The sequence below is a fragment of the Trichomycterus rosablanca genome, chromosome 19 (genome assembly GCF_030014385.1).
Source record: "Trichomycterus rosablanca isolate fTriRos1 chromosome 19, fTriRos1.hap1, whole genome shotgun sequence".
NCBI lineage: Eukaryota > Metazoa > Chordata > Actinopteri > Siluriformes > Trichomycteridae > Trichomycterus > Trichomycterus rosablanca.
In genome coordinates, this window is record NC_086006.1 from 16,316,350 (window position 1) to 16,331,194 (window position 14,845).

The 14,845-nt window shown below is 44.2% G+C and overlaps 1 protein-coding gene across 2 annotated transcripts in view; it reads left to right on the forward strand.

Annotated features, from left to right (window-relative positions):
* Window positions 1-14,845, forward strand: part of arhgap46b (Rho GTPase activating protein 46b) — a 128,310-nt gene that overhangs the window by 68,420 nt on the left and 45,045 nt on the right. The window contains exon 2 of one of the 2 annotated variants that reach the window (XM_063015242.1): window positions 1,413-1,847. In XM_063015242.1, coding sequence (XP_062871312.1) covers window positions 1,413-1,847 — 435 coding nt within the window. Of the gene's footprint in view, window positions 1-1,398; window positions 1,848-14,845 lie in introns of those variants that run through there. The other variant, XM_063015243.1, reaches the window with a different exon arrangement.

Sequence of the window (14,845 nt, forward strand, 5' to 3'; positions counted from 1 at the left end):
AGCTGGGATTTCGAATACATCGTATCGAATCTCAGCTCTGCCATCCGGCTGGGCTGGGTGGCCACATGAACAACGATTGGCTGTTGTTTACGGATGGGATGAGACGGACCAGGGTTCCTCATAACTGGTGCAATTATGACCTCTGCTGGCTGATTGGTGGTGCCTGCGCAGAGTTGGGGAATATTGCTGATCAGGGTGTGGCTCTCCGTGCACAAGGCTGATCCGCATATGAACTCGCCTCGTGCAGGTGAAAAGAGGCAGTCGGTACCGCACACGTGTCGGAGGGGGCGTGTGTCAGTTGCGAAGCTCCTCAGTCAGCAGTGGAGGGTTGTATCGGTAGAGGTGAAGCGTGACGCAATCAGGGTGATTGGATACGACTAGATTAGGGAGAAAATTAGGGGGGAAATCAGATAAAAAATCAAAATAACAGTGTGAAAAATATCTGTTTTATGTCACTATATAAATAGGTCAGATTTTTTTTAAATGCTTACTAGTCTAGTGAGGCTCTTTTAAAAAGCTGTCTGGGTCCTTTCTGTGTGGAGTTTGCACGTTCTCCCAGAGTCTGTGTGAGTTTCCTCCGGGGGCTCCGGTTTCCTAGTAGTAGTCCATCTGTTTCTCTACATACTGTTTTAGCCTGCTTTCATCCTGTTCTTCAATGGTCACGACCACCACAGGACCACCACAGAGCAGGTATTATTTAGGTGGTGGATCATTCTCAGCACTGTAGTGACAATGACATGGTGGTGGTGTGTTAGTGTGTGTTGTGCTGGTATGAGTGGATAAGACACAGCAGCGCTGCTGGAGTTTTTAAATACCGTGTCCACTCACTGTCCACTCTATCAGACACTCCTACCTAGTTGGTCCACCTTGTAGATGTAAAGTCAGAGATGATCGCTCATCTGTTGCTGCTGTTTGAGTCGGTCATCTTCTAGACCTTCATCAGTGGTCACAGGACGCTGCACACGGGGCGCAGTTGTCTGGATATTTTTGGTTGGTGGACTATTCTCAACCCAGCAGTGACAGTGAGGTGTTTAAAAACTCCAGCAGCATTGCTGTGTCTGATCCACTCATACCAGCTCAACACACACTAACACACCACCACCTTGTAATTGTCACTGCAGTGCTGAGAATGATCCACCACCCAAATAATACCTGCTCTGTAGTGGTCCTGTGGGGTCCTGACCATTGAAGAACAGCATAAAAGGGGGCTAACAAAGCATGCAGAGAAACAGATGGACTACAGTCAGTAATTGTAGAACTACAAAGTGCTTCTGTATGGTAGTGTAGCAGCAAGGGAGGTGGTTTTAATGTGATGATCAGTGTAAATAAGTAATCATCACAGCTAACAACTTTTTATTAGGTCTATTAGGTGTTCATGATCTATTAACCGCAACTCCCATGTCTCCGTACAGGTGCGACTGGGTGGAGATTCTGGAGCCGCGCTCACACAAGCGCATGTACGTCAACCTGGCGTCGGGCGAATGCGGCTGGGAGGCACCAGTCGGCGCGAGCGTCCGGCAGTCGGACGGCAACCAGTGGTGGGAGCTGTTCGACAACAACAACAACCGCTTTTACTACTACAACTCCAGCAGCCAGCAAACAGTCTGGCATCGACCACAGGGCTGCGACGTCGTGCCCCTGGCACAGCTTCAAGCCATCAAGAAGAGCTCAGAGACTGAAATGAAAGGCCACGGAAGGTCCGTCAGGACCGGGGACGGAAGGAACACCCCAGTGACCGCAGTGGTCTCGCCTTTCTCGGCCACATCTCAGGAGCTGGAGAGCGGGAGGGAAACTCCATCGCTGAAGGGACGACAGGACAGTTTGGAAAAGAGGAACCAGGAAGGCTGGTGAGTGTGTGTTTGATAGATGTAGTCACATGACTCGAACTGTTCAGAACGATTTAAATAAGTGCAGTTTTTTATATGCTTATGAAATATAAGTCTTGTTTTTAGTTCTGGAAATGAACGCTGCAGTTTTTTTCTTTCCCGAAACCCTCCGGCTTCTATTCAGAGACCCTCTGAGATCATTTTGGTCCCAGTCCAAACGTTATTGGTGGTTCATTCAGAGCAAGAATGCAGAACAGACCAGTCAACACAACACACACAAAGATAAATAGAGAACGGACATAAAGCCACAAATGGAGATGAAATGTGCCCTGTTGCGTTCAAATCTTTATAGCTTCAATAGAAAAGAAATAAGCTGGTTTAAAAAACACACACACACACACACTCGGAGGTTAGGTTCGAGTGTGTATAGTTCTGTTCTGTAAATATTACTTTGATTAAACAGCTCATAAATATAATATAGGACCTTCCCAGCATTGGAACACATCGGTTAACATGCGCCAGAGACGTTATTAAAAAAGGGGACGCTGGGGAGCCATCTGTAAACCTCCTCCTACCAATTCTTTCCACTTACACTTAAGTACTGGCTTAAACTGTAAGCACAATAAATATTTTATTACCATATTTAAAGTTCATGCTTCAAAACCGTCGCTCAAATAATCAAAATAAACCATTTCTTTTTATGTTGTTGTTGTTATTTGGATATTACTCTTTGTGGTTCTACAATTACTGACTGTAGTCCATCTATTTCTCTACATACCTTTTTAGCCTGCTTTCACCTTGTTCTCCATTGGTCAGGACCCCCACAGGACCACCACAGAGCAGGTATTATTTAGGTGGTGGGTCATTCTCAGCACTGCAGTGACACTGACATGGTGGTGGTGTGTTAGTGTGTGTTGTGCTGGTATGAGTGGACCAGACACAGCAGCGCTGCTGGAGTTTTTACATACTGTCCACTCTATTAGACACTCCTACCTAGTTGGTCCACCTTGTAGATGTAAAGTCAGAGACGATCGCTCATCTATTGCTGCTGTTTGAGTTGGTCATCTTCTAGACCTTCATCAGTGGTCACAGGACGCTGCCCACGTGAAGTGTTTAAATGACAGTGAAGTGTTTAAAAACTTCATCAGCTTTGCTGTGTCTTATACACTCATACCAGCACAACACACACTAGAATTATCCACCACCCAAATAATACCTGCTCTGTGGTGGTCCTGGGAGAGTCCTGACCATTGAAGAACAGCATAAAGTGGGGAAGTAATTGTAGAACTACAAAGTGCTTCTATATGGTAAGTGGAGCTGATAAAATGGACAGTCAGTGTAGAAACAAGGAGGTGGTTTTAATGTTCTGGCTGATCAGTGTGTGCTGTAGTTTCTACTTTCTATAGCCATACAGGGCAGCAAAATGGCATATACACCCTAAACAGGGCACCCTGCTGGACAGTTGTAATGGATGTACCTGCCTGGGAGATTGGTGTGGGCACAGGTACAGAATAAAGCCCATCTGCATTGGCGATTAGGGTCGGCAGATGGGGCGTGGAGGTGCAGATGACTTCCATGTCGAATGCTCTTAACTGGCAGTCACTGAGCATTAATTTGCTTCCAGTGAAAGCAAAGTTCCTTCTCACAGAGTTGCCAGCTCCTCTGTTAGTAATCTACTTTCCTCTTGAAACCATCAAACCGGGCTCGATCCAGTCACTCCTTTGTAAGCAAACTCCTTTTTTCTAGAAACCAACCATCCCATCCGGGTTTGATCCGGTGTTCTTACATTTTACTGCAGATGCCGGCACTATTTATCTTTTCCTTTGAACCCAGTCGACATCCTGGCACTTTTTTGGCCATGAAGGAACTGCCCTGGATGAGCAATCTGCCTCCAGCAGCCTTTTCTTATAAGCCTTTTCTGGAATGGGCTCCATGTTTGGACCCAAGCTGGGCACAAGCTTGTATTGCCATCTCTGGCTTGTTCTGGGTTTCCTTTCTTTCCTCTTTTTCTGAGCAGCTTGCCATCTTATGACAATCAGTTTTCAGTCCTGCGCTATCCCTTTTCTATCCACTTTCTCCGTTGCCAGCTGCAGATGTTTTGTGTTGCTTTGTTTCCATTAATTTGTCCAGGAGAAATATGCGGCCACCTTTATATTTTACTATCGTTCCTTTTTGCTTTGGGTTTTAGCTTCAGTATTGTTCCACTTGGTTAAGCATCCTGCAAAATGGGTTCATTTTTAATCCCTGCAGTTACAGGGTGCAGTTACACCTGGTGTTGCCAATGTAATCTTTTCCCTTTCTCAATGTACCACTCCCATCTGGCCTAGGAGAGATGAGACTATCACATACCCTCTCAGACACATGCACATTCGCCGGCCTCATATTTCACCTGCCGGTGCCGGAATTTTGCGGACAAGCATACCACGCATAGAGAGCCACGCTGTGAACTTTACGAACACCACACCACCAGTGCAGATGCCAGTCAGACAGCAATGAATCGTATTAGACTCTTTTGATTTAGGACCAACGGTTTACTTTTGTATTGAGACTTTTTTTATTACTAATTAACACACGGGTGCACAAAGTACATAAACCACAGTAGCCATATGTTGACTCCTTATCTATGGCAGTTTAAAAATTCTCTTTTATTTATTTATTACTGGTTCCTCATAGCACATCTGTCTCTCATATTTTATAGGCAGCTTACTTTTATTACCCAAAATTTGGAATGGAAATACACAGTGTTTTGAATGATTTCTCACAGGCTGACACTGCTACTGAGCTACTATCTATTTGCCTGTCACCCTTCAGCCGTGCACCGCCTTAACTCTTGATCCCGTTAGCACATGGTTGGCCACGTTTTAGCTCAACAAAGCTTAGCAGCTGATTATTGTTGGCACGTGTACAACTGAGAAAACTACCATCTGTAGAACAGTATATCAAAGTTTTAGAAATGCAGAGGAACCTCGATTTAACGGACATGGTGGTGGTGTGTTAGTGTGTGTTGTGCTGGTTTGAGTGGATCAGACACAGCAGCGCTGCTGGAGTTTTTAAATACCGTGTCCACTCACTGTCCACTCTGTTAGAAAATTGGATTTCTTTATTATTTGTCTGTTATAAAGTCTGTAGTGAGCTCTTGACATTTTTAGTGCAAACAAGCCAGGTTTCCATCACATCTAGCAGGAGCAGCATTGTTGGCACAGCAGTCTCGATTTGCAGTCTTTAACCTTGGGGTAAAACAGAGGCCATTGCCTAGCACCGGTTCTTGCCTTGTCCCTCTTCAGACCCCTTTATGTTCTGGAAATACATTAACTCTGTTGCCTGGCTTTAATAATTTCGCCCATAAACTCACTTAGTCCTTCAGGTCTTTATTCTGATCATATCTGCTGCGTTCAACACTTACACTACAAGTAACAACCATCAGCCCAACATTTAATACATTCCTGACTATGACATAGCGGTCAAGTGCCTCACGTTTACTGGTTTATTTGCACCATGAGGCGGTCCTAGCAATCCTACAGCAATTCAGTTACCAATCGTCGAAGTATAAAGCAGCTAAAAACACTACTCGGGTAACTAGGTTTGGTAAACTCCCAACCAATTCTGTGAAGGGGGCATGCGTGCGATTGGGTGTCAAAACATGGACGAGTATTAGTATTTGAGACAGAGCCTCGCACCCTTGCTAAATGTTCTACAGTGGCAAGCTGTAGCCTAGTGGTTAAGGCACTGGACTAGTAATCAGAAGGTCGCTGGTTCAAGCCTCACAACTGCCAGGTTGCTGCTGTTGGGCCCTTGAGCAAGGCCCTTAACCCTAAATTGCTCAGACTGTATGCTGTAATGTAAGTCGCTTTGGATAAAAGCGTCTGCTAAATGCGAAAAATGTAAATGTTCTAGGTTTACATTCAACTATTAAGGTAGACTGTACTGTATATTGTAGCTTCATAGCAATAGGTATCTCCATGCACATTTTGGGCTGCTAAAGACCTTCAGTATCCAGTACACACACACACACACACACAGTGCATTATTCCCATATGCTACCTCTGTCTAAATATGGTTAGCAGCCATGTGGTTAGGCTTGGACCAAGTATGTGGGTTTATGTGTGGAATTAAAAATGGAAAGAAAAAAACTCATAAAAGCAAAAGAAAAACTTCAGAATGGGGAGCGGGACGGAACACAATGAGGTTTATAGTAAGTAGGGCTGTCCTGTCATCACTTCTTTTTTTGATGCATTTTCCTCTCGATTTAGCGCACTCGATTTTGTCTTCCGCTGCTGAGGGATACCAGATTGCATCCGAGGAGAGCACGTCGCTGCGCACGCCTCTTCCGACACGTGTACAGCCCTCCTCTTCTCGCCCATGCACTCTGCACAGACGTCCCTTCCGCCAATCAGGGTCCTTACACAGCGTATGAAGACCCACCCACCCACGCATAGTCCGGCCTCCACCCTGCATATACAGTGTCCAATTAGTATCTGCTGCAGGCACTGAATATTATGCCGCTAGATGACGCCCAGCCGACCGGAGGCAACACCGAGGAAGTTCAGAAGCCGAGGAGTTCAGAAACTCGGTGCTGGTGTGCAAGCGGAATACCTCGCTTCGCCACCTGGTTGCCCTGTCATCAATTCTAAATGAACTCTACAAGCATGGACGCACTGAGCACGTGCACTCCGCCTTGCTGTCTCATGTACTGTGTAGAACTACAATTCTACTGGGATTTATGGCCCATTATCCATAATGCATTACTCACTGCCACCCCTCGTTAAACACAGACTATGCTCTTTGTTATTTAGTATAATGTAGAAAAACCCAAACTTGAAGATTCAGGCTGATTTGGACCCCTGTTTATCCCACCCATTTTAATATAACAACCTGAATAGGGTTAGCATGGTTGAATGTGGGTGCTGCACAGCTCCAAAACCTTAAAATAGTTCAAATTAGAGCAAACATTCCAGAACACATCTTAATTTTAGGTATGTGTGTTAGCCAGGGTGGGTGGACATGTGCTGTAGGACATGAATGTCTAGAGCATGCTGACTCCAGAATGAGCAGGGTGTGCTAGTTAGGCACGGTTCTCCTGCCAGGAGAATTTGTGGATTTCAAACTATGGTTATACTTGAACTACCTTCTGACAGGGCGTGGGTGGGTGTGGGTGTTGGTGGGAGTGTGAGTGAATGACCCGGCCTTTTTTGTGTTCGGTACAGTCAGGGTAATGACTCTATTTCCTTTCTGGACCTAACTGGTTAAACCATGTCTTTATGGACCTTGATTTCTGCACAGAGTTGGAAACGTATTATTTATTTAATGTCAGTGATTTTATACCCAACGGGTGTGGCTAAAACAACTGTACTTTATAATTAGGAAGGGTGTCTGCATACTTTTGGTGAATATATGTACATGCGCTGATCACCTCCTTGTTTCTACACACATTGTCCATTTTATCAGCTCCAATTACCATATAGGAGCACTTTAGTTCTACAAATACTGACTGTAGTCCATCTGTTTCTCTGCATGCTTTGTAAGCCCCCTTTTATGCTGTTCTTCAATGGTCAGGACCCCACAGGACCACCACAAAGCAGGTATTATTTGGGTGGTGGATCATTCTCAGCACTGCAGTGACACTGACATGGTGGTGGTGTGTTAGTGTGTGTTGTGCTGGTATGAGTGGATCAGACACAGCAGTGCTGCTGGAGTTTTTAAATATCATGTCCACTCACTGTCCACTCTAGTAGACACTCCTACCTAGTTGGTCCACCTTGTAGATGTAAAGTCAGAGACGATCGCTCATCTACTGCTGCTGTTTGAGTTGGTCATCTTCTAGACCTTCATCAGTGGTCACAGGACGCTGCCCATGGGGCGCTGTTGGCTGGATGTTTTTGGTTGGTGGACTATTCTCAGTCCAGCAGTGACAGTGAGGTGTTTTAAAACTCCAGCAGCGCTGCTGTGTCTAATCCACTCATACCAGCACAACACACACTAACACACCACCACCATGTCAGTGTCACTGCCATGCTGAGAATGATCCACCACCTAATTAATACCTGCTCTGTAGTGGTCCTGTGGGGGTCCTGACCATTTAAGAACAGCATGAAAGGGGGCTAACAAAGCATCCAGAGAAACAGATGGACTACAGTCAGTAATTGTAGAACTACAAAGTGCTTCTATATGGTAAGTGGAGCTGATTAAATGGACAGTGAGTGTAGAAACAAGGAGGTACTGCTCGCGTACTGCTTTCGTATGTGATTTGGGGCGCAGCCTTTGTTTGTTATGTAGAAGCCTGACTCTCTCATTTTAGGAGTACAAGCTCTTTCATTTCCCAAAACTGCTCGCTAGTGTGTGTGTGCGCTTGTTTGTAGATGTGGAGATTTAATTGTGTGTGTGTGTGTGTGTGTGTGTGTCTATGTCTATCCATTAACTGTCATTAGGCTTTGTAAAGCCCAGCTCCCTTCCTTTATTTCTTATGTGTCCTCTTTGCCACGTACAGCAACTGTGCATACATGTACGGCCAAATGTCCGGCAGGGTGGTATAAAAGGGCAGTCAGTGTGGCTCCAGTGTGTTCAGTCGCTCATGAATCCGTGCCATTATTTCAGCTGAGCTTTTACTTTCTAAAGCTCTTTACTGTACTGCTTTACTCCCTATTCAGCTTTAGCATATTAAATAGGGTATTTATTTTAAAACAAGACCTGACCACCTGACATGCACACACATGTTGTACCAACTCACAGAATTAGGGTCTTTCATCAGATTTCAGCACCTCTGGCTCTGCACCCTCTTTCCCTAATGCTTGTTTTGATTAGAGACCACAGTCAGCTGTTAGCAATAAATATAAATGGCATTTTAACCAGTTGTAATAATTAAACAATGACTTCTTTGTCTGGTAATGGTTAATCGATTAATCTAGGGATGTCCCGATCACGTTTTTTTGTTCCCGATCATTAATTTTGATCCCGATCCGATACCGAGTCTCAAACCGATACTTGTGTTTTCTAGATATTGTCTAGATAAGAACTAGATAATACTGTTCACACAGTGCACACTTCAAGTACATTACAGTTATTCAAATTAATCCAGTGTATATGTTTAACAACTGAATAGCTCTGCAGTGCTGTAGGAAAAAAATTGCCTGCATCCAAGCTACTGCTTAATGTTCTGTTATTTTTACAAAATAACTCTAAACAAACTTAGTGCAACATTGTAGTAGTAAAACTAGAACACTCGAAATGAAGTGAAGGTTCTTTCTGAGGAAAATCCGGCCCTTTGTTTCTTATGAGCCACCGTACTTGTAGGCGTGTTGTAACTAAGCCAGTCAGAGTGCTTGATACTGAGATGTCGTTTAGTCTTGTAACTCGTGCTGTGTTGTTATGTTATGCTCCTTTCATACTCGGATTAAAAGTTATTGGTTTGTAAACCGGTGTGATCCTTGACTCACACACCATATAAATAGTAAAATTCTACAGTAATGAACGCAGCTCTGCTCCCACCGCCTCGTGAAACGCTCGCATCGCAGACATTACACTTCACTGTTGGACTCTCCGTTCACGACACCTGCTTGACCGCTGACGTAAAGCGAAAAATCGGGCTTAGGATCGGGCTTAGTAAAGCCGATACCGATCAGTTAAAAAATGCCTCGATCGGGCCCGATTCCGATCTTTGAGATCGGATCGGGACATCCCTAGATGAATCATTAACATATGTTCCTGTAGCGCCTGGTTGGCACAGCTGTAAATTACAGTAGCCCACTACCGCTGGCATCCAGGGTTAGAATCCTCAGCAGTGCTATTGGCTGGTCGGCAGTCTACATACAGACATGAATGGCTATGTCTGAAGGGGTGGTCCTGTCTGGGGTGTGCTCCACTGGATCCACTGTGACCCTGAAATGTAAAAATCCATGCTCACCTGTTACAATGATATTAAGATCTCTTAGTCTGGGATGAAAGGTAAGAACCATTAGTCCAAGCAGTATGGCTTGCACTTGTCATTTGGTCTGATTTAGTTAGCCATGTTTATCCAAGGTGGTCTAAGCCCATCACAAGATGCATAATTATTAACCTGCTCCTTAATAAGAAAAAGGCTTCCCACCAATACTCTAAAGCAGCGGCCCCTACCTTTTTTTGCACCACAGACCGGATTCATATAAGATGTAATTTTCACGGGGCTCAGGTGGCGCAGCAGTAAAACACACGCTACCGCACCAGACCTGGGATTTCGAATACATCGTATCGAATCTCAGCTCTCCCATCCGTCTGGGCTGAGCGGCCACATGAACAATCGGCCTGTTGCTCATATAGGGGTGGGGGTATTAAGCCGGATTTGGACTCCTTGTAACTGATGCACTACGACCTCTGCTGGCTGATTGATGGCACCTGCGCAGAGGCGGGGAAATAGTGCAGATCAGGGTGTGTCTCTCCGTACACAAGGCTGATTCGCATATATGCACTCGCGTGTGGGTGTGGGTGACAAAATGCATACGGCTGCTGCCCACGCATCGGAGGGGGCGTGGCTTAGCTTCGTTCTCCTTAAATCAGAGCGGGGGTCGGCATTAGTGGAGAGGAAGCATGATTCAATTGGACGCACTAAAAAGTCGGGAGAAATGCATAAACACAATATTAAAAAATATAAATAAATAAAAATATAATTTCATGGACGGGCAGGGGTGGGAGGATTTAAAATAAAATTATACAACGAGCATAATAAAAAACACAATGTGTTACCAATGATGGTAAATCAATGGCTTTTTTTGCTGCAACGAGACGCTCCCACCTAGGGGTGATAGGTGACAATAATACCCGAAGTGTGCTCCTTATGTCCAGTCCACTTCGTAACTTTGTTTTGGTTGCCATCTCTGCAGAAAATCCTGCTTTACAAAGATCGGTTGTTGGAAATGTAGGCAGAGTTTTCACTGCTTTTGTCGCGATCTGTAATTATGAATTCTTTCTGTGCGGCCTGGTAATAAATGACCCACTGACCAAACCGTCTTGGATCGTGTATTCTCTCGGCTTTCCCGGTAAAATGCTGAAACCGGTAATTCGTTCACTAACTGTCACTTACGCCTCAACAACTAACCAAGAGAGAGATTGAAATTCCGCCCAGAATCTGAATTCGGAAGCTCCGATTGGTTCATACAGCTGTTTTTAAGGCTTGAAACACGAATGAATCTCTTACACAAATGAACTGATTCGTTTGTGTGAGCAGAACGAATGAATCTTCACCATAGTTAAGAGCACAGCTCCCTGATTCGATTTCAATGAATGATTCGTTTAAAAGAGTCGTTTCGGACAGTGATACAGTTTGCATGTGTGTGCAGCGTGCTGAACAGCGCCTTTGTGTTCTGCTTTAAACGTTCTCAAACGGTAACCTGTGTATCCTAGACATACTCGATATATCGAATGTGGCCATTTTTAACATCGTGTAAAAAGTAAAATCGAATATACCGATATCCGCGATATACCGCCCAGCCCTACTTTCAAGTGCCTCATGTTTACTGGTTAATTTGCACTATGAGGCGGTCCTAGCAATCCTACGGCAATTCAGTTAGCAGTCGGTTAGTAAAAACGTCCAAGATGTCGAAGTGTAAAGCAGCTACAGACACTACTCCCTACTGCCCCTACTGGGCCCTGCTGAGTCTGGTTCTTCCCAAGGTTTCTTCCTGTAATTTTCAGGGAGTTTTTCCTTGCCACAGTCGCCCTCGGCTTGCTCAACAGGGGTTTTTGTATCTGTTGGTCCTGGATTTTGTAAAGTTGCTTTGAGACAATGTCTATTGTAAAAAGCGCTATATAAATAAAGTGGACTTGACTACTCGGGTAAATGAGTTGGGTAAATGATACCCCCCTGTATGTCAAAACACAATTGAGAATCTTCGTATTTGAGACAGAACCGTCTCGCACCATCGCTGGCTGTTCTAGGTTTACTTTTAACTATTAAGGTAGGCTGTGCTGTGTATTGTAGCTTCCATTTATTCTATCATTTAATTTATAAGTGTAATTTAATGACTGCTGGGAAATGTGACATGTTTTCCCGTTAACTTATTAGAGCCCTAATTATAAATGAACGTTAGTACTGATATTAAGCCAATCCTTAGATACACACCTTTCGATTTTCATTCCTCATATCAAGAAATGCTAGAAAGCTTCTTGTTTGTTCTCTCTCTCTCTCTCTCTCGCTCCCTTTAAAAAGGATTAGGTTTGTCCTGCAGTCACTTGCCCTGCAGATTCTTGTATTATCTTTTTCCTTGCAGTAAAATCAGCGTGGATTAGTATAAGCATGTAAACATCGCCGTGTCTTCTGTGCAGAACAAAGCGAGCACTTAGCCGCCCGTCTTCCTCCCAAAAGCCTCATCATGCAAGGGAGGAACGAGAACAAAACTGCTCTTCTTAAAGAGCCTTGTTTTCGGAAGCTCTGCAAACATGTAGACGTGTCAACGAGCTTTTTCACTAAGAAACATGTTTGTACAGTGGATTCAGAAAGTAGGCAGATCCCTGGAATATTTGCATACTTTATTGTGTTGTGGATTTGATTTGGAATGGATATAATTGCCATTTTTACTCGTCAATCTACACTTTAAAAAGTATTCAGATCCAAATTGTAGTCAGGTGAATCCTGTTGTTCTTGAGGTGTGTCCAACTGTTGCAATTTGAATTTTTTAGACATAGTTTGGAATGAAACACACACCTGAATACATAAGGGCCCACAATTTATACTGTATTATCAGTCCAAGGAACCGTCCGTGATCATATTAAGCAAGGCATAGATCAGGACACGGGTATAAAACAATATCTAAGCATTTCAGTCTAGTGTTTCCAGAACCAAAGTGGCTTCGATTATTTTGAAATCCTTCCTAGAGTTGGCAGTCTGATCAAATTGGGGCATTCGGGCAAGAAAGGCCAAGAAGGGTCAGTGAGGGAGGAAAGAGTGGACCGACATTTCTGTAGCACTCCGTAAATGGAACCTGGAGGTGCTTCTTAGACACAGGGAGACTTAGGAACTGGTAAATGCAGCCAAATACAGGATTCAAACTCAGTCACATTTTAACTCAGCAGTGACCCAAAGCTTGCCTCCAAAACAACACAGGATAATCACATGGTTTTTAGAGAAGCAGTGGCAATTATGTGCAAAACTTTTTTTGGTAACTGAGGGAATAATAATGAGCCACACTTGCAAAGGCTTGAGGGAGAGAAGTGGACTTTCCACAAGGAACTCTGAGATACTGTATCTGAATCTTTTCACAACATTTTGTATGGTAGATGATTTAAGACCGAAGTTATTTGCAGTCTTGAATTGACTGAGCCTTTACTGGATAATCAATCATGGAATTCTCACCTGTAACCAATTCACCTGCTTATTGTAGAAGGTTTCGGAAACCAATTAAACTGATCAGTAGAAACACTGGAAATCTTTTCCTTCTACTTTTGTCCCATAAATAAAGGTTTAAGAGAATGAACAAATCACACGTTCTTGTTTTAATGCATTGTACAAAATAACCCAAACTTTTTTTGTTGGAAAACAGGCTTGGTAAAAACATTTACAGCTCATGCAGCATGTTAATCATATTCACTCCGTTTTACTCGCTTTAATAGCATTTATCAGCAGACAGTGTCTGTCTTTAAGGGTTTTCTATGCTTCACCAGTGTGTTTATGCCAGTCTAAATTCCTGCCATATTTTCCCATGTTTGCTGACTTTTTTGGCTCGAATCCAAACACTGTCCCCAGTAACCTCTCTTAATTTGTGTGGAATTTCCATCCACCTGTTTTAACATAAATGAAGAGTTTGCACATGAAATAAAGAATGGAATGCCAAACTAAATGCTTTTAAATAACAAAAAGTGCTGTTTTCATGTTCTTGAGGACAAGCTTGTGTGTAGATGTAATGCACAACATTGTTAGTCATATTTGGTGATTCTAAAAGAGTATTAAAAAAAAGCAATAGTGCCGCTCTGGTTGTGCAGCGGTAAAGAGACAGGGCTGGACTCTGAGTACCTCGTATCGAATCCAGCTCTGCCTCCCCGGTTCGAGGCCGAGTTGGCTGTATGGGCAACGATTGGCCGGTTGCTCAGTTGGGCGGTGGGACAAAGAACCGGATGTGGGTCTCTCTCTGTCAGAATGCGATTACGACCTCTGCCGGCTGATTAGAGGCGCCTGCACAGAGATGAGGAAAAAGTGCCCTTAGGGTGTGTCTCTCCACATGCAACGCTAGGTGGCGCCAAACTCATCAATGTGCGGGTGGCAAAAATGCATCCGGCTACTGCTCATGTTTCGGAGGGGATATGGTTTCGCTTCGATCTCCTCGGTCAGGGCAGGGTTCGGCATAGACAGAGAGGAAGCACGATGCAAAATTGAATAATTGGATGCGCTAAAGGGGGAGAAAAAGGGCAATAGTTGGTAAAAATGCAATTTTTGTTCTCCCCTATTCTAGTCGTGTCCAATTACCCTGATTGCGTCCTCTATACTGGATCGACCCTTCACCGCTGACTGAGGACGCCTCTCAACTGACTTGCGCCCCCTCCGGCACGCAATCAGTACAGACTGCATTTTTCACCTGCACGAGTCGAGTTCATACACTAATGCACGCTGTGTACGGAGGGTCACACCCCCATCAGCATTATTCCTCAGCCCTGTGCAGGCGCCATCAGTCAGCCAGCAGGGGCCGCAGTCGCACCAGTTATGAGGACCTATGCTCCGACTCTCTACCCTCTAACCCTGAACAACAGTCGATCGTTGTTCATGCTGCCGCCCAACCCAGTCGGAGAGGTAGAGTCGAGATCCGATGCGATGCATTCAGAACCCCAACTCTGGTGCACTACTTTACCACTGCGCCACCTGAGCGGCTTCACTTGTCTTTTCTTAAGCTTTTAGAAATTGGCTTACAGTTAGCTAAATATTTGGATGTAACTGTAACTTTTAAAAATAAAAGAACATTAAGCAATAGCTTGGATGCAGGCATTTTTTTTCCTACAGCACTGCAGAGCTATTCAGTTGTTAAACATATACACTGGATTAATTTGAATAACTGTAATGTACTTGA